Source organism: Mytilus edulis, chromosome 14 (genome assembly GCF_963676685.1).
Source record: "Mytilus edulis chromosome 14, xbMytEdul2.2, whole genome shotgun sequence".
NCBI classification, from domain to species: Eukaryota; Metazoa; Mollusca; class Bivalvia; order Mytilida; family Mytilidae; genus Mytilus; species Mytilus edulis.
In genome coordinates, this window is record NC_092357.1 from 58470202 (window position 1) to 58491702 (window position 21501).

The 21501-nt window shown below is 31.8% G+C and overlaps 2 protein-coding genes across 5 annotated transcripts in view; one reads left to right on the forward strand and one right to left on the reverse strand.

Moving 5' to 3' along the window:
- The first annotated feature begins 376 nt into the window (after positions 1 to 376).
- On the forward strand, positions 377 to 3484 carry LOC139503110 (uncharacterized). Its single transcript, XM_071292811.1, has 2 exons — positions 377 to 452; positions 940 to 3484. The coding sequence occupies exon 2, from the start codon at positions 959 to 961 to the stop codon at positions 2990 to 2992; it is 2034 nt and encodes a 677-aa protein (XP_071148912.1). The 5' UTR covers positions 377 to 452; positions 940 to 958; the 3' UTR covers positions 2993 to 3484.
- A 1667-nt stretch (positions 3485 to 5151) lies between these two features.
- The window catches only part of LOC139503112 (activin receptor type-1-like), a 28151-nt gene continuing 11801 nt past the window's right edge, over positions 5152 to 21501 (reverse strand). For 3 of the 4 annotated variants that reach the window (XM_071292812.1, XM_071292813.1, XM_071292814.1), the window contains exons 2-8: positions 17870 to 17997; positions 16454 to 16658; positions 15033 to 15247; positions 14415 to 14514; positions 12239 to 12859; positions 11192 to 11322; positions 5152 to 7968 (exon numbers count right to left, since the gene is read on the reverse strand). In XM_071292812.1, coding sequence (XP_071148913.1) covers positions 7813 to 7968; positions 11192 to 11322; positions 12239 to 12859; positions 14415 to 14514; positions 15033 to 15247; positions 16454 to 16658; positions 17870 to 17997 — 1556 coding nt within the window. In that variant the 3' untranslated portion in view covers positions 5152 to 7812. The remainder of the gene's footprint in view (positions 7969 to 11191; positions 11323 to 12238; positions 12860 to 14414; positions 14515 to 15032; positions 15248 to 16453; positions 16659 to 17869; positions 17998 to 21501) is intronic. The other variant, XR_011659029.1, reaches the window with a different exon arrangement.

A 21501-nucleotide genomic window follows, 5' to 3' on the forward strand; every position in this document is an offset into this window, starting at 1 on the left:
TTCATAAACATAAATAACTGTTTGCAAACCTTTTGAATATTCCGAAATACTAAGGATGTCTTCTTCAATGAATAAATTACCTTATCTTTTTTTGACAAAACTTTTCAGATCCACAATGTTCCTCAATTTTTTACATTTTTGGGTTATTTATTGTGCTTTTTTTTTAATTTGAGCTCTCGTGAAATGTGTTTGAAATATTCCAAAAGATACCTAAAGATTTCGCTATAACCTTTTATTTTATAACTTATTCAGTAAAATCACCTTTATCAAAAAATAAATTATCGTATTTATAGAATTATTGAAGCTAAATCCCAATTGGACCTCGTCTGACATAATCAGAGATACACTTTACATGATTACGGACATATTTACAATTAGATAACGAATAACCTTTGTACGTATGTATTTTATTTAAGAGTCAGACAAAATGTTGGGCGTAGAAAGTACACGATGTAAGTATCTTTTAAAATTGTTTGTGCATTTCAATCACATCATATACCCTATGATTGTTTTTATTGATTGATTGTTATTTGTTATTTTTAATTGTTTGAAATTAAATTGAGTCAAACCTTTAAATATAAAATATTTAGGAAAAGGGGTATACTTTCCAATGGAAAATCTACTTATAAACATCGTGTAAAATCCCCAAAAATATCAAAAGACTTGCGACAGTGAGCAAAATACGTATATTCATCTCATTAAATATTTTATACGGCAAAATTCTAAAATATGTCAAAAGAGAAAAATAAACAGTCTAGGGCAACATTGCACGGCACATATTTAGCGTTCAGCAACACACGACAAGTACCGGATAATTTGTTCGGCGGATACTTCTCATCGAAAATAATTTTAAACAATCTAAAATGACAGCTCTAGAAGTTAGATGTTCTTTGTTAAATCTAAGTGTTCTACTAAAATATCGAATCTTTTTTTTTTCAGATTGAAGATACTATAAGAAATGAATAATCAAAATGACCTACAATCATTGTCCTGCAAAATGTATCATTACCTTTCGGATTTTGTTGTTGGATCTGAAAAAGTTGTTAAATATAGAAGATACTTTTATAAATGTTTTGATGACTGCTTGAATACAGACAAGTTAAGAGTGATCAGCAGCGGAAGTAAGGCTGAAGGCTTAGACCTCCCTGGAAGTGATCTAGATTTGATGTGTCTTTTGAATCTTTTTGTTGAAGAAAACAACGAGAACACAAATACAAATACAAATAGTATGTGTCTGGACACTGAAAATGCCTCGTCCGGGTTTGCCTGTATAAAAATTCCTCATGGATATGGTTTGGAAAATATCTCCGACAAAAACATCAGTATAACAAACACAGGGAGTGGATTATTCCTGACAAACGATTTTGGAAAGCAAAATATGTCCAAAACAATGTCCAAACAAATGTCTACCTTTAATGATTTATCAAAACGTAGGTTTCCTGTTACGTACACAATTCAAGGACCAGCATTTTCAACGTCATTACAAGGTTTTTATAATTATGATTTTGTATTTTGCATTTCATGTCGTGCGTGGCCGTCCGTTGCAAAGAGGTGGTTGTATAGAAGTAGATCTCACGAATGGCCGTCGTTTGAATTGATAACAATGGCAATAGATGAAGGAGTGTTATTAGTACCAGTAGGAAGCAAGTCTAATTCTACAGAAGATAACAGCTTAGAATGGAGATTTTCATTTTCTCTAGTTGAAAAACTATTAGTCCATTCATTCAACCATTGTCAACTGTTATGCTATGCCTTGTTAAAGATTTTTCTGAAAGAGATAATTGACAATGTAGATATTTTTAACAAAGTATTGTGTTCATATTATATGAAAACTATTCTTTTTTGGGTCTTAGAAGAAGTCGACCACACATATTGGACCCAGGTAAACTTGCTACGTTGTTTTTTGTTATGTATGCAGAGACTGCATTATTTTATTGGTTGTAATTATATCCCAAATTACTTCATACCTAAACATAATATGATAGACGGGAGAATGTCAGAACAACTTCGAAAAAAACTAGAAGTTTATATTGCAGAACTTTTGGTGGGTGATTTATGGAACGCACTTTTGTCATCTTCTTCACTCAATGATTTACGTTATAACTTGTGCAATATTTCGAAACCACTTAATGGCATTTCCGAGTTCGATAAAACCTTGATGATAATAGATCTTCCTGATGTTGAACTATTTAGCTTTGTTGTTAAACGATCATTGAGTTTCTTCGTCTATAGGATTCGAAATGAGCATTGTCCATCACATTTGAAAAACATATATGCAATGGCACTACTAGACTTGTGTAAATGTTTAGCAACTTCTGTTAAAAAACTTTCAGTTGATTCTGTATCAAAGTGCAGCAGTAATAAGCAGTATTACTCTCAATATAAACAATGTTTATTCTATTTACTGTTGAATTTAAACAGCGATGCCGTGTCAGGATGGCTTCTACTCGGAAAATTTTTCTATTCTTGTCAGGAATATGATAAAATGTCTGAAGTCCTTCTACTTTCAGAGAAAATTTTAACCCTTGAATTATATGATTTACCTTGCTTGGGATACGTTCCTACACTTAAACAGATCAACTGTAAGACTTCAATTCAGAGTAAACCATTCCTAAAACGACTAAGACATACATTCATCAAAACGCCTGTTTTTTATAAGGGTAAACATAATGATGACAGTTTTGTATTTCATAAAGATTTGACCCACTCAGGCTGGAGAGTGGTTCATTTTGGAAGTCAAGAAGTACATTTACGATACCTCGTATTTTTAAAACTGTATAAACAAAAACATACAGATAGGATGGACAGTGCTTTAATGTTGTTAAAAGAAGCTGTTGGAAGGACTTCTCGTTCAAATGTTTCGTCTGTTATTAATTATTCATATTTGCTAAAAGCACAGTTGTTAATTGGTGATGACGATTATCTTACTACTATTCGAGGATTATTTTCGATTCTACACTCATTTGGTCTTAAGGGTCCTTGGTTCAGCTAAGGCAATAATTGATTACTTGTTAACTAATAATCAATATGAATGTATATTATAATGATGAATGACTTCAATTCTTGTTTTTTATGAAATTGTGTCTGCATAACCTTAATCAGATATAGGTGCAGAATAAAATGTTGATTTGCAATCATGCATTTCTGAAACAGAAAGTCTTCTGATGGTTGCTTATTATTTCGGTGTGTTTTTTTCATATTTAATGTTTTATATTTATTGATTTATATTTTGATATGGTACCGTTTGTTGGGTTTTGATTTTCTTGACACCAATGCAAAAAGGTCCTGTGTTTTTTTCCATGAAAAAAAAATGAAAAGAGTATTCTCACTAGATATTTCTGCATTGGTATCAAATTAAGAATGTCTAGTTGTATAATTCCATAATCAATTCACGATCAATTTACTCCAACACTAAACCACTGTAATTTAATGTGGTATTTTAATAAAATTGTAGAATCAAGGCTAATAAAACATTTCAACAAGCTATATGAAGTTGTTTGTTAATATATAACGTATAGGTCTGACGAGTCAAACCATTTTTAACTATGTTAATCGTTTGTGTCTATGTATGTATGAATGTACTGGTAAATGCCTCCGATATCCGAAGAACCCCTCGAAAGATTCGAGGATACAGTGGCATCCATGTACACTCCCTATCGGGATTAATGGAGATGTGTCACTAACGTATATTTATACGACAATTATTTTTACAAGGACAATTCAATCCCCACCTAACACAAAGGGATTGCAAGGATACAGGAAAGTCTGTTATTATGGTGGAGGAAGCCTAAGTACTCGGAGAGAACCACCGGGCCACTCAGTGGAAACAGACAAACCATAGAGATATCAGAAGATTGATCTCCGGGTCAAAGTAGGGGACAACTTTGACCAACCGAGGTCCCCAAAGTACCAATTCTAGTTTAAACTCCGGTCAGGGTACCAGAGATGTGTGTGAGAGAGTAAAAAATTTTGGAGTTTTAACTAGAATTGGTACTTTGGAGGCCTCGGTTGGTCAAAGTTGTCCCCTACTTTGACCTGAAGATCAATCTTCTATATATCAAACAAAAGTATGCTGTAATACAATTGTCAGATTAAGAGGATAACTTGACGCATTTTTTAAAACTCTACCATTTTCTTAATGAGAGCCTTTTCCAAGCTAAAAGCCTTGAAATCAGTTGTTGTCATTTGTTACTGAATATAATTTTTTTATATATGAAACAGGACCTTAGTTTTCTTGTCATGCATCATTTCCTGTTATACCTCTTACACATATACAGCTGATATGAAATGATATTCCTGAGTTTATATTTTCAATCATGATTTCCTTCATAGGAATACTGATAACAAGGAAACTATTAGACCAAGAGTTCAAAATGAAAAAGTTCAAATCATTCCTTTGACTACTAGTATTTTAAAGAAGCCATCACAAGTTGGTTAACCGTTATGGAATATATTTTATAGACGGATATGTTCCTAATTTGTAACCATAATCTCACCCTCTTTTTTCCGAAATTAAACTACCGATTTAAACTTATCATCAGGTTTGTACTAATATGAGTAACACAACAGGTGCCATAGATGGAGCAGAACCTGTCTATCATTCCGGAGCCCTTGTTTTCATTCCGGAGCCCTTGTGATCATTCTCTGATTTTTTCCTCTACTTATAGACAGTGTTACTCAAATACTTTATGCCTCGACCTTCAAACATCTAAGTGGTGCTCACTTGAAAAAGGAGGAAGGAATACCAATGAGACAACTCTTCATCCAAAAGTGTATAGAAGCCTTTGGCAGGATCAGAAACTTCTGTTTTCTCTGTTTTGTTTTATCAGGTATATGTAGTGTTAAAGGTCTTAATTGAATGATCCATCACATTGCTTTATAATTGGGTAAGCTTGTACTGGTAGAGGAAGTCAGAGAACCTCGAGGGAACCAGCGCCATCTGTAGGAAAACAGCCACTCCTACTTAATTAAGATTTGAGTCTAACACACCTTTCCATCATCATGGTTCACACACATAACCTCAGTCTTGGCAGATATGTGATAACTAAAAATGAACTATTTAAACAACTTGGAAACTATGGTCATTGTTTTTCTTCAACAATGATTTTAATATATTTTACTACTCCTTGCAGCATAATCAACTGAACTCAATTAAACTAAAATTTTCTGCATTTATTACATTTTATTATACAAGATATCTCAATAAATTATTGTCATAAAATACAAATTCCAACTGTACAATACAAATGACACATGAACAATGATTATCTTTACAATGAGATTGCTTTATACAATGTAACAACTGACCGTCAACATAATCAAGTGATTAAAGCTAATTTCCTAATGCATGTAGAGTAAGACTTTGGTTAGCTTGCTTTGTTTGTTTGTTTTTCTTTGTAAAATTGTAATTGGAATAACATTCAATCAATTTTTTATATAATATGTACAGGTTTAACTTTGCCTATATAGAATCACATTCAAAACAGTGTAGCTGTGGCCATTGATTGACAACCTTAAATTATCCCATTGACTGGGGCAGATTATGTGAACGTTTGTCTGTAACAACCGCTGCTCACTTTGTACTTGTTAAAGGCAGTTAAACTGTGGGGTCACAAAAGGTTCTCAACACCTAAATAAAGAAATTAGAAAAACTAATCAGGAATAACACGATGTTTTGATTTATATCAATAATATAAATCAAAACATAAAGTTATTCCTGATTAATTTTTCGAACTATTTTAATATTAAAGGCGTTAAGAACCTTTGGTGACCCCACAGTTTAAATTCTATAATAAGTAAGTAGTGAGCAGTGAGCAGTTGTCGTTACAGACACACGTTCACCTAATCTGCCTCAGTCAATAGGATAACTAAGGTTGTCAATCAATGGGCACAGCTACACTGTTTTGAATATCATTCTATATTGTTTGCAGATGTCAATCTTTACTACAATGCTTGAGCTAACATTAAATTTACTGTTTACAAATTTTTGAATTTTTTGAAATACTAAGGCTTTTCTACCTCAGGCATAGATTACCTTAGCTGTGTTTAGCAAAAATTTTGGGAATTTTGGTCCTCAATGCTCTTCAACTAAGTACTTTATTTGGCCTTTTTAACTTTTTTGGATTCAAGCGTCACTGATGAGTCTTTTGTAGACGAAACGGGCATCTGGCGTATATACTAAATTTAGTCCTTGTATCTATGATGAGTTTATTCATAACCAAAGAAAGCAGGATAATCAAAGTCTTACTCTACAAGTATTAGGAAATAGATAAAAAAAAAAAATTTGCAAGAAATGATGAACATTCTAATTATACAATAAGTTTAAAAATGTAAATGTTAAAGTTAATGAAAGGGGTTCTCACAAAAAGTGCTCCTTGAGTCTTTGACTTAACATAGCTTTCTACAAACATGAGTTCTAAGATGTATTAATGTTCTATATTCAGCTAGGTATAGCCTTAATAAGAATTTTCCATCATTTAATTTAAACAAAAGGATTGAATGCCCTATGATGATACTGATTTTCATCTGTCATCAGTACAAATAAAAAAGAAGATGTGGTATGATTTCCATGAGACCACTCTCCACAAGGATCCAAAATGACACAGCAATTAACAACTAACAACAAGTCCTTAGAAACAGTCTTAGTGACAACCCTGAATAAAATGTATTTTCCGTTTTATTCATTTATATAAAGTAAATAAGATAAAAAAAATCCAGATATGCAGTGGTATAAAATTGAACAAGTATGATTTATGACTTTGCTGTTCATAATTGTTCTGATGGTTCTTTGAAACTTATCTGTTCAAGTCGATGAAAATGAAAAAGAGTGTGAAAATGAATATATGTACTTGTAATAAAGGACAATTGAAATATGAGGTACAAGGCAAAACATTATTTCTGAATCATATTTTGAATTTCTTTTGGACTTTTTTCTTACAAATTTCTACATCATGTACATGGAGCCTTGGCTTTAACTGAATGATTTAAATTATATCAAATATTCAACAATCGTTAAATTACCTATATCATCTTTCATAACTTTGCAATTTCTTAGTAAACAACACAGTAGAAAATTATTCAAATTCAAAATTTTTAATTTTTCGACAAGTTTAAAAAAAAAATTAGCATTTTAAATTTTGTTACTGTAAATTCAGAAATTATTGCGTGCATTTATTATTGGGATTTTGTCATTTTAGACTTAAATGCGATTTTCATTTTTAAGATTTTGAGAAAAATTTTGTTTAATTCATATAAAATATTTCAAAATGCAAGTTTAAATACTCTGTTGCATTTTTTGCAATAATAAAAACCTCGCATTAATTTCTGAATTTACAGTAGTATTATTGGTATGCCCAATTTCTTTAAATCACAATGATCATTGATCTATTTTGGCCATTGCTCAACAATGACATTTATAAATGCACAAAATAATTTCTCAATTTACAGTAATGAATGTGTATGCTACCACATGTTTACCATATAAAAATCAACCAACTTTCAATTCTTAGGTACAGCAATATTATCTGAGATCAGTTTCATATCGAAAAATAAAAAATACATGTAGTTACAAAAATATGTTTCAATGGAATTTGTTTTTCATTTTACATGGATTTTGTTTTTCATTTTACATCTGCAAAATCAACATAAAATGTTGAGAAATTAATCTTTCTATTTTGCTGGACAACAACTACAAAACTATATTCCTTCTTTTAAAACTGTGGTGAAATGGACAACAGCTACAAAACTAAATTATGTCTTTTAAACATTTTAAAAACTGTTGCGAAAATACATGAAATTGTAAAAACTTAATTATTAGTTATGGTTACAATCAGAACAATCGTCTAATTTTTCTTTCTTCGGTCTTTGTGTAATACTGTTAAGTGTCTTTTTCACACGTAACATTGTTAAACGAGATTTTGGATTCTGTGCCCAACATTCTCTTATTAATATCGTCATCTGTTTTAAAGTCTGAAAAAAAATGTATTTTCAATTATAATTTCACTTGATAAATTTAAAATACAAAATGTCAACTCTTTGAAAAAAAGAATCAGTTTTTACTGTAAATATTCTGTGAATGTTTTATTTTTCTTTCAATGTATTCCTGTTTACATTTTTTTGCCATTGCAGCATCTTTAATTTCTTTCTTTTTTGCAGGTTTGAAGGAATATTAAAAGTGCAATTTCAAAGTGTAAATCACTTCTCTTTTAAGGTGGTACCTAACACCTGAACTAAAATTAATTTGGTTCGTTTAATTTTCTTAAAATTTTGACAAAGTATTTACTTTGACCCTTTGACAAAAATATAAAACCAGGTGCTCCGCAGGGCGCAGCTTTATACGACTGCAGAGGTCGAACCCTGAACAGTTGGGGCAAGTATGGACAAAACATTCAAGCATGATACAGCTCTGAATTTGGATTGTGATCAAATTTTTGACATTACATGGGTTTTTTTTACACAAAACAAATGCCAAGATTTTACAAATCAATTAAAGATTTCTTCTTCAAACTTTTTAAATCTAAAATTAAATAGTTGACACAGCATAGGTTTCTGACACAGAATGAATGTGGTCTAATGAACTTAAAAGGTTTTTTTTTGCCTTTGAGCAAATCACTATGCTGTTGAATATTAATCCTCTCAAAAAAATGTTTGAAGAAATTTTCTTTTTATTTATGAAATCTGAAATGAGAAAAATTTAACCCCCCCCCCCTTTTTTTTCACATCCCCGTTTCCCTTTTTCAAAACTGATATCAATTCAAATTTCTAATGGAGTTTGCAACAATAACTACTCATTTAAATACATCATAAAATATTAAGATGTAAAAAAACTGCTTGTTATCACTGAATGGTAAAGATTATTTAAATTTATCAGTTGGTAGTAAAAAGTGTATATACATTGTATATTGTATATAACAAAGATTTAAGTTGATTCTGGACAAAGAAAGATAACTCCAATTAAAAAAAAATCTTGCTATTGCACAAATAGGATATTTCTTGCTTACTATTCTGGACAAAGAAAGATAACTCTAATTAAAAAAAAATTTGCTATTTCACAATATTGTGCAATTAGATATTTCTTGCCATTGCACAATACTGTGCAATTGAAAAGACTTGCTATTGCACAATACTTAATATAATAATTTTAGATCCTGATTTGGACCAACTTGAAAACTGGGCCCATAATCAAAAATCTAAGTACATGTTTAGATTCAGCATATCAAAGAGGCCCAAGAATTCAATTTTTGTTAAAATCAAACTTAGTTTAATTTTGGACCCTTTGGACTTTAATGTAGAATTTGAAATTTGAAAACAGGACCAAAAATGAAGAATCTACATACACAGTTAGATTTGGCATATCAAAGAACCCCAAGGATTCAATTTTTGATGAAATCAAACAAAGTTTAATTTTGGACCCTTTGGACCTTAATGTAGACCAATTTGAAAACTGGACCAAAAAAACTTCAATAATCAAGAATCTAAGTACATTTTTAGATTCAACATATCAAAGAACCCAACCGATTCATTTTTTGTCAAAATCAAACTAAGTTTAATTTTGGACCCTTTGGACCTTAATGTAGACCAATTTGAAAACGGGACCAAAAGTTGAGAATCTACATATACAGTTAGATTCAGCATATCAAAGAACCCCAATTATTCAATTTTGATGAAATCAAACAAAGTTTAATTTTGGACCCTTTGGGCCCCTTTTTCCTAAACTGTTGGGACCAAAACTCCCAAAATCAATACCAACCTTCCTTTTATGGTCATAAGCCTTGTGTTTAAATTTCATAGATTTGTATTTACTTATACTAACATTATAGTGCGAAAACCAAGAAAAATGCTTATTTGGGTCCCTTTTTGGCCCCTAATTCCTAATCTGTTGGGTCCTAAACTTCCAAAATAAATACCAACCTTCCTTTTGTGGTCATAAACATTGTGTTTAAATTTCATAGATTTCCATTTACTTAACCTAAGGTTATTGTGCAAAAACCAAGAAAAATGCTTATTTGGGCCCTTTATTGGCCCCTTATTCCTAAACTATTGAAACCAAAACTCCCAAAATCAATCCCAATCTTTCTTTTGTGGTCATAAACCTTGTGTCAAAATTTCATAGATTTCTATTAACTTAAACTAAAGTTATGGTGAGAAAACCAAGAAAATGCTTATTTGGGCCCTTTTTGGCCCCTTATTCCTAAAATGTTGGGACCAAAACTCCCAAAATCAATACCAACCTTCCTTTTATGGTCATAAACCTTGTGTTAAAATTTCATAGATTTCTATTCACTTTTACTAAAGTTAGAGTGCGAAAACTAAAAGTATTCGGACGCCGGACGACGACGACGACGACGACGCAGACGCCAACGTGATAGCAATATACGACGAAAATTTTTTCAAAATTTGCGGTCGTATAAAAATCAAAAAAATTGAACCAACTGTTTAATCAGAAAAATTACACTGGTTATATAGCAGTTTGACAAACACTCATTTTGATCATTGAGAAGCTTGATATTCCTTAAGAACACAATGTCATTAAAACGTTCTGCTGATTTTACAGAGTTATATCCCTGTAGTGTTAGGTACCACCTTAATCAGAAATGCATTAAAAATCAGAAAGAGCAACATTGACTGTGTATTTGATTTATCCGATTCTTTATGTTCTATTCAGCATTTAAAAGCCCTTTTTAATGTTGATTGCTCTCTTGTTGTCTACTAACATGAGTTTTGTTTCTGTCTCATGACTGTACCCCTATTTTTGGCAATAAAATGTAATTTTATCATGTTAATGCAATTGTCATATGTGTTGGAGGTTTTACTAGCTATAAAAAGTAAAATAATAAAAAATACTGAACTCCAAGGAAAATTCAAAACAGAAAGTCCCTAATCAAATGGCAAAATCAAATGATAAAACACATCAAACGAATGGACAACAACAAAAACCAGGTTTAATGCATCACTTTCTACATTAGAAGATGCCTGTACCAAGCCAGGTTTCTGACAGTTGTTTTCCATTTGTTAGATTGTATTCAGCCTTCAATTTTGCCATTAGATAAAGGAATTCTCAATTTTAAATTTTAGTGTAGTTCTTTTTTTTTTATTTTACTTTTCACATCTTATTTCACCTTACTTTACTCATAGCAAAACCAATAATTGTCGTTAGCTGCTTTGTCAGCTTAAACTATAACTTATTACTTACTGGATCATAACTCCATCTGTTTGGAATTGCTGGTCTCTGTTGATCAATGACTACAACTTTCTTCATATCTTCAAAGGAAGGATCAGAAGGCACAACGTCCCAGAACGGAGGTTTGTAATCTTCTATCATTCCTACAAATATCAAACATATGTTAACATAATGTCTGCTTGTTTTGTTCACACATCGTTGTCAATATAATGGAATTTGATGGGACTACCATACCATTTTCTACATAGGAACATGCCTGAAACACGTCAGGAATGAATATTCTATTCATTTGATGTGCTTGATATATAAATTAGTGACTTTCCATTTTTGAATTTTCCTTGGAGTTCTGTATTTTTGTGATTTTACTTTTTACTCATAGTAAATATTAAGTAAAAAGACATATGCAATTGTGTCTGAAATTGCAGTGAATAATGCTGTTGTTTTTGCTGATGAAAGGTCTGGAATCTCTATCTTGAGAAAAATTTTCAAATAATTTTTTTTCATAGTATTCACATAATGGCATTGTGTTCCAAGATCTTTAACTTAAGCTTGTTTCAACTTAAGTTTTACGATTAAAATATTTATGTATACAAATTTTGCCAATAAATATTCCAATGAATTCCCATCATTCATGAAATATAAAAGCGAAACTACATGTGAAAAGACTTGTCTTCACTTGATTGTGTAAAAAATGATTTCATGATAACTTGTTGATATTTTCCTTGCAATATAATACTTATTGTAGAAAAATGGTGAACAGATGGATTTTAACCAAGCTAGGCTTATATCTTAAAGATGGAGATTTCAGAATTTCAACAAAGAAAATAGGCTTCCATCATTATCTAGAATTGAAACCGATGTGCTTACATCACAAAAATACACAAAACTCTTGTATATTAGATTTGTTCTACAATATAACCAACTTCATTTTTTGTTATTTGAACATGTAGTTTAGAATATTTTTTCATATGTTTTTCATAGTGATAAAAAAAATTTCGAGGGAAAATACTCAATGACAAATGATAGACTGATTCCCTGTTTTCATAGTTTACAACTCACCATTTGTGTAACAACGTCTGGTAATTTCCCACAGAACCAGACCAAATGCGTAAACATCCACTGATTTAAATGAATCAAAATAATACACATTTAAAGTTTCATCTAAAAGTTCTGGGGCCATATAACGTTTGGTCCCCACTTTATTATTACGACCAAGGTCTATTTTATTATTCTCTTGCGAATGAGTCACTGCTAGACCTAAGTCCCCAATACAACAAGTCCCGTCTAATTTAACGAGAATATTTTTAGATTTGATGTCTCTATGTGCGATAGCAGGTTTCCCTTGGTTACCAACTATTTCCGTATGAAGATGAACAAGACCTGCAGCTGCCGATGTTGCCAATAGCAACATGGACTCGTAATTGAGCACATTTCTCTGAAGGTAATCGTACAATGATCCGTGTTCATGGTACTGCATAATCAGCCACAATTGAGTACATGAGTTTCTGCTCGTCATGTCTGACGCATAATATCCGAGAATATTGTCATGCCTAAGAAGACAAGTATTATAGATTTCTGTTTCTCGTGCCCAGCTAGCTTCATCACGTGAGGAAAAAATCTTAACGGCTAGACTTTCTCCGTAATAATTTCCACGCCACACTTCACCATATCTTCCTTTTCCTGTAATAAAAGAAAATAGACACATACAATAATTCTGCTATATTGATTGATAGTTGTTTAATGTGAAGTGCACTTATGCTGGATAATGCATTAAAATAAGAATTGTCACATGTGGGAATTTTTCAAACACACATCATCTTTTCATTTGCTTTCATCATGCTAATGATAGTTTAAAGTTCAACAAGATTTTGAAACTAATTTAGGGAAGTAAACCACATGTAATTCATTTTCAATTGAACAGTAAAACATTTTTTATATAAATTAAAAAAACACACACAAATATTTATATATTTATATTCTGAGAATCTGTATCAGGATTTTTAACTTTGAACATGTGAAAATAAATTTTTGAAGAAATAATATAGAGCAAGCTGTCAACTTGATGTTCATAATAAAAACTTTGGATTACTTCCCTTTGATTATATCTCATAAATCAGATGAAATTCTTTTTTCCTTTTTCAGTTTAGTTACAAGGATTAATTGTCCATCATTATAATCATTAAACAATCTAGGCACCATTTAAAAAAAAAAATATCATTACATTTGACACAAAAATGATTTTTTTATTAGTTGGTAGTATTAAGGGACGACATCAAAAGATCGATGTAGGATAAAAAACTTAAATCAAATAGTTTGGGGGGTTAAAATTCTACAAGTTTTGTATATCTAAAATCGTTTTTACATATATGTCCCTATTGGTAAATCAATTTTTTCCCAAATTAAGTTAAGAGGGGGGTGGGTCAGTGAAAAAACTATGTGAATTTAGTTTTTTATCCTACATTGAACTTTTGATGTCGTCCCCAAGACAACATGTATTTTTTTTCAAAATTGTCACTGTGCACTGTCATGACTGTCATTCATTTTAATACCCTTATTCCAAAACCGAAATTGGTTCTTCATTTTCAACTTAAAAATTGTCTTTTATTTAAAATTTATGAAATTGTTATAAAACTAAGTTCACAACACAATCAGACAAAGTAGACAAAGGTTGATTTTTGATGTTCTGTTTCAGCCAACTTTGATTTTATACTCAAAAACATTATGGTGTCAGCCTACCTGATGAAGGTTGAGGAAACATGGTCTTAGGGCACAGACATTATATCAGTAGTTAATTTTTTATCCAATAAATTACCTATACATTCTAACAAAGCTATTTTTTACAGAGTTATCTCCCTGTATTGTAATGTACAGCCTTAAGCTATTCTGGTTATTATACTCACAAACGTTTTTGATTTTTGGAAGTCAAACTTTTTGTGTCAGCCTATCTGATGAAGATAATAGAGGAAACATGACCTTAGAGCACAGAAATCTTTTCATTAGTTAAATATTGTGGATCCATTAATATTAGTGGGATATCAATATGCATGGATTTCATGGGTAAAGGTTAACCACAAATTCAAATGTTCAATGAATTTCAAATGTTATATAGGCTTATATGCAGACTTTGTCTAATTCATGAAATTCAATATCCACGAAAATGCAATTTTTACTGAATCTACGAAAATTGTTATCCAAGAAAATAAATGAATCCATAATATTTATTCCAATATATTACCTATACATTCTAACAAAGTGACTTGTCTGGCTATAGTTCTCTGTACCAGGAATGGTAACCCTGATCCACTTCCAGATGTACAGGAGTCATCCAATATTTCCTAAACAAAAAAAAATCTATAATTTAATTTAACCTTTCATAATCAGATGCACTCTATATCTTGTATGTTCTCTTGTATTATTATGTCTTTTGATTGAGTTAAGCTATTTTAATTGATATTTTATAGTTGGCTTTCTATGTTGTGATGTTACATTATTGTTTCTGGTAAGGGTGAAGGTTGGTACCTATTTAAAATTTTTAAAACCACTGCATTTGTTTGCCCCTGCCCTAAGTCAGGAACCTGATGTTTAGTAGTTTATTGATGAGGCTTATATTTAAGTGTTTTTTTCATCTCTCATTTTTATATAGATTAGGTTATCCTGTTTGAATGGTTTTACACATGTCATTTTTGGGGCCCTTTTTCATAGCTTACTGTTCGATGTGAGACAAGGCTCAATGATGAAGAACTTTGACCTATACTAGTTTTGTTCTTTTACAAATTGTGACTTGGATTGAGAGCTGTCTCATTGGCACTCATACCACATCTTCTTGTATCTTTCAGAGTGAAAAACCATATACCTTTAGAGTACTATCTCCGACTTGCGTAGCTCTGATTCCATATTCCTCTGGTAATAGTTCTTCTCTAACCCGTAAGTTCTCCGTACTTTCCTGCCGATTCTTTCTCAGATTCCTAAAGAAATACCACGCTATGGCAAGGGAGATCACCAGTACTATCACTGGGACAATTATTGCTAATACAACCATGTAGTTAAATACCTGCTCTTCTTTGGCAACTAAAAAAAAAGACATTTAAGTACAAACACTGCAAAATACAAAGTATATTTCTTTTCATTTTCAATGTAATTTGGTCACCTGTGGTCACTTTTCAGACTGGTTGTGGGTGTTTAAGGGTGATTCAATCTGTTTAATTACAATTTATATATTCTGTATTAAGTTATAGTAATGTATTCATTACACCACTGGGTCGATGCCACTGCTGGTGGAAATTTCGTCCTCAAGGGCATCACCAGCACAGTATTCAGCACTTCGGTGTTAACATGAATATTAATAATATGGTTTGCAAAAAATAAAAGTTATTCAAAATATTAAGGATTTTTTAGGCACAAATTTTTGGAATTTTGGGTCCTAAATGCTTTTTGTACTTATTTTGGCTTCCTATCTATTTTGATCTAAGCGTCATTGATGTGTCTTAAGTAGAAGAATAGTTCGTCTGGCGTATCAAATTATAAGCCTGGTACCTTTGATAACTATTTACAGCTTCCACTTCCTCTGGTTTGATAAGAAAATGTCATTTGATCTCTGGTGGATAGTTGTCTCTTTGATGATCATACCAATTGTCCTAGTTAAACACTGAATCACATAACCTAGCTGTCCTGCATAAATTTGTTACAGCCGATTGCATTGAGTGTGTAGGTAAAGGTTAAAACGTTGGTTAGCTTTCTTGCTAGCTGAACCTTGAAAGTCATTATTAGGTTAGGTAAAAACTACCCTCCTTTAAGAGTAGACTAGGTTGACAGATAACCATAGTTTGACAGATAGTTATCTATTTGTCTGTAGGACTAGGCTACTTTGAAAGAAGGGTAGTACACCTTACCTAATAATGACTCCAAGGTTCAGCTAGCAAGGAAGCTAGCCAAAGATACTACCTTTTTCTACACACTCAATGTAATCGGCTGCAATTACAAATAAATACTATTATCGCTATTTTGTGCATTTTTCCTTTGATCTTTTATTGTGATAATTTTTCATATCATGCTACTGGCTTGAGATGGAAAATTATCGCTAGAAACTAAGGAGGCATGTGGTGTTGCTAATGAAATTGACATCAAATTGACAACGTTATCAAAGGTAAAATAGCAATAAACAGATTATCATTGGTCATCTCAACTCCATGGCTAGTCTCCCTTTCACCTTACCAGCTAAAGCAAGAAAACCTTGTTGAGATGATCAATCATAGTTATAATTCCAGAATAATTTACCTGGTTTATCGTGCAGAACTGGTAGAACAGCTGGTATAATTTTTTCATTACACATTTCTTCTCTACAGCACTCCATTGCAACATGCTTTGAACTCCAGTTGTCATCCCTACGACCTTGACAGTTCATATTCTGTTTCTCTTGGTCATATCCACAGCCTCGTCTGACGATTAGTATGTCGTTGGAATGGTCAGCCATTACAAAACACTACAATACGTACAAAAATAAACTTCATACTTAAAAGGCTTTCATTAATAGATGAAAAACATGCAAAATTCTTGATATTTGGTAGAAGCAAAGTGTGACCCACTGAATTAGACTTGTTACTGGGTTTGTATTCATATAAGTAACACGACTGGTGCCATATGTGGAGCAGGAATGGCTAACCCATCTGGAACACTTGAGATCAACCCAAGATTTTGGTGGGGTTCATGTTGCTAAGTCATATGTTTTGTTATATTTTGTGTGGTATTGTTGTCTGTTTGTCTTTTACTTTTTTATATAACCATGGTATTGTCAATTTATTTTCGATTAATTAGTTTGTCTGTCCCTCTGATATCTTTCGCCCCTCTCTTGGTAAAGTGAGTTATCCTGCTCATGAAAAAATGCCTATTATTATTAGTTAAAGTCCCTTAACCTTGTGGACATTTGTTTTAAAGTGAAACATATGTATATTGATACTCTTAGATAACTGTCTTTTTCTCTTACCCAAAACTCTTATAAATATTTACAACAATTTTCCCATCTATAACATTAGGGTTGAGGTAGAAAAGCCTGAGACTTTCTACATTTACCCCTACATCAATTGAAAATTTACAGTAGTTTTGCCCTATTAAAAAATATTGTTCAGTATATGGACATTCTCCCTGAGACTTTCTACACTAACCCGAACATCAATTGAAGATTCACAGTAGTTTTGCCCTATTGGACAATATTGTTCAGTATACGAACATTCTCCCTGTGACTTTCTACACTTACCCCGACATCAATTGAAGATTCACAGTAGTTTTGCCCTATTGGACAATATTGTTCAGTATATGGACATTCTCCCTGAGACTTCCTACATTTACCCCGACATCAATTGAAAATTCACAGTAGATTTGCCCTATTGGACAATATTGTTCAGTATATGGACATTCTCCCTGAGACTTTCTACATTTACCCGACATCAATTGAGGATTCACAGTAGTTTTACCTTATTTGACAACAGTGTTCAGTATATGAACATTCCAACAGAGACTTACCCCAAAATCCATGAAAGATTCACAGTAGATGAGTAGTTTTGCCCTATTGGACGACAGTGTTCAGTATATGAACATTCTTCCCGAGACTTACCCTAACATCGATTGAAGATTCACAATAGTTTTGCCCTATTGGACAACAGTGTTCAGTATATGGACATTCTCCCTGAGACTTACCCCAACTTTGATTGAAGATTCACAGTAGTTTTGCCCTATTGGACAATAGTGATCTGTACAAGCACATTTAAACCTGGTCATCCTTCTTCTGGCTTCCTCTACAAGTGTGGAGTTAGGTGGTCTAAATCCTGAAAAAATAAACAATAAAATTCAGAATGGAAACGGGGAAATTGTGTCAAAAAGACAACAACACAAGTTACAACCATAGAGCAGACAACAGCCAAAGGCCACCAAAAGGGTCTTTAATGCAGCGAGAAACTATAATATATCTCCATTCAAATGTATTGATCGTCAAAAAAAGGGGGTCCCAACCCTACGAACCCTCCCCCCTCTGAATCTGTCACTGGATTACCATTAAGTCTTTTGCTTGTGTTATGTGCATTATATAGTGAAACAGGTTGATTGCTGGTGATTTAAAGTGATCACGCTTAGCGACTCTTTTAACAATTAATCTTATGAATAAAATTGATTGTAAGTTATACTGACAAGACTGAAATATGTATGACTTCAAGAGTATTTTTAATCTTAAGATTATTTGTGAAAAAAGGAACTGGAATACAATCCTGTCCTATCTTAATTATGTCTCTAAATCCATCAATAATGTTTATAATTCATTTATTTTTGTACCAATTTTCATGGATTGAGGAAAAGTTGTGTTTTTGAAAAATATTTACTTTCATTGGTTTTGCCAAAGTCTGCATACAAGTGTATAGACAATTCTTACTAAGTTAAACGATTAAATACATTGTTTACCTATATATACCAATCAAATCCAAGAAAATTAGTATTTCACAAATAATAACGAATCCACTGTACTAAAAATATATACTGTAAACCAACTTATTTTCGCAAGCAATTTATTTTCGCGACTTTCACGAATAGAAAAATAACGCGAATATATTATACATGGATCATTCCTTATTGAACTTCAGAACATCGAGAAATTAAATAGCCGTGAAGTGGTCTAAAAAGGGTAAAATGCGAAATTAAGTATCCGCGAAAATAAGTTGGTTTACGGAATATTTTGATAGATTTATCAGAGTAAATCACAGACAATCTCTATATATTAATGCTTTGCTCTAAAAGTTAGCATAAAATTAGATCTGCATGAGTATTGTATCTTACAGCTCTGCATAAATAGCCAAAAATATGTTATGTAATAAATCGAAATCTGAGGTGGAAAATAAACAAAACTTGTGGTCATAAAATCCAGAAATAAAAGTGCAAATTGTGTTTATCTTTACACTGAAAATAAAACATATATCAGACCAGTACTTGTTAGTACATGTAGTACATATACTAGTACATTGCATTTTTTGTAGTATGTATAATTTTACTCTAAATTTAAAAATTAATAAAATGCAATTAACCGATGGGAACTCGTGGCAAATTATCAACTCCTTTAATTTTGATTTGTGTCCCAAGTTAAGACCATGTATTATTCTTATCTACCATTGTCTATTGTGAATTCCTTTATTTTCTCTGGTACTAATTTTTGGGGATTGAGGAAAAATTATATTTTGGGGAATATTTGATTTTAAAAGTCTGCCAGTGGCGGATCCAGGGGGGAAGGGGTCAGGGGGTTTGAACCCCCCCTTTTTTTGGCTGATCAATGCATTTGAATGGGATATAGTTGGACCCCCCCCCCCCCCTTTTTAAAATGGCTGAATCCGCCACTGGTCTGCACACAAAGTGAAACCTATAGAAAATTTGTATTTTGTTACAATTTGGTCTACATTGTTGAAGGCTGAACGGTGACCTATAGTTGTTAATTTCTGTGTCACTTTGGTCTCTTGTAGAGAGTTGTCTCATTGGCAATCATTTTACATCTTCTTTTTTCATAATAAAGATTAATTTACATATTACATGAAATTGGTAATAGTATCCCATGAATAATAATAAATTTCCAGTATGCAGTCTTCTAACATGTTGCAAGAAACAAGAATAGGGAACCAATGAATAATAACTAATCAAGACCATTATAAGTAAAGATAAATTAATATCAATATGAAACACCAACATGAGCGGATCCAGGGGGGCAGACCCACCCCCCCCCCACCTTTTGAGGGAAAAATTTGGTTGATTATATAGGGAATCACTGAAGCATGACTGGACCGAGCCCCCCGTTATGAAAAGTTCTGGATCCGCCACTGACCAACCACTTCCATTTGACTTTAGACATCATTATTGGATATATATCATGTATATGAATATAGATAAAAGAAGATATTGCTTATATTACAAAATTTATATAGTATAAAATTATTATCACCATAAACCTTTAAACAACAGGCCTGGCATGGAGTTCTAATTTTTGAAAATGTTAGTTAGATTCTGTTGGCTTGTACATTAACATGATGTAGGGATGATTTTTACAGGCCTAAAAGGAATTTTACAAGCCTGCACTTCTTGGTTTGTGGTTCAGCGTGAATATTGTATAACTATTAAAGCTTGTAGATCAAAGTAGCTACATAAAAAAAATCACAATCTATCCAATCTCTAATGATATGCATATAAGCTCCTCCATTGATAAGATTTTAAATCTTCCTACAGTTTGGATGGTTTTAAATATCAAGACAGCTTTATTATACCATCTTTTAATGCATAAACCAGCTAATTTAATCTTCGTTTAAATAACTAAACAAATTACTTCAACAATGGGTAAACAAATTTCCTTTGTGAATCTTATGTCATCAAAATGTTTGTTTAAACACAAATTATAGGGTTGGATTGTAAGAAGTATATCGAGTTACAATCAATACCAAACACTTGCAAATTTTGTTGTGATCTTAAATTATAGGATAGTTGTAGTAGTTTCATTTTATTTGTTACAATGACTTCATGATAGCATGTTATTTATACAATTCTTATTTGTGGACTTCTTACAACAGTTTGTCAGCTCCTTATATCATTAACTTTATATTTAAAAAAGAAGATGTGGTATGATTGCCAATGACTGAGACAACTCTCCACAAGAGAGTCCAAAATGACACAACAAGTTAACATATAAAGAAATCTTTAATTTGGTTCAGAAAGAATTGATATCAATTCAAAATTATTGCGTGCATTTATTATTGCGATTTTGTCATTTTAAATTAAAATGCGATTTTAATTTTTGCACTATTGAGGATAATCCTTTTGTATTCTTATACAAAAAAATCAAAATGCGAATTTAAATTATTGCAATTTTAACATGGTCGCATTTTTTGCAATAATAAAAACATCGCAATAATTTCTGAATTCACAGTAAAAAATAAAACACCAACTCTATAGAGCCTTTAATTTAAACTAGAGTTTAATATATATCTATTTAATATATATCTTTTCAAACATTAGAGGGGATGAGGACATACATAAGGCCTTAATTGTTGATAAAAAATCCCAGCATAACTGCCCTCAAAATATTTTTTTGAAAAATGTGTTTTTACATGAAATATATACAGATATATAGCAAAAAAATGCAGGTGACGAATACTTTTGGCCAGGTACTATACATCAATAAAGTGAAACCAAATAAAACAAAAAAATGAGGGCAAAACTGTTTGCGACATAAAAATAGATAACCCTTGCATTGTCTGCCATTTAACTGGAACTTTTAACAAAACATGTACAAGTATATATACTAAAACATG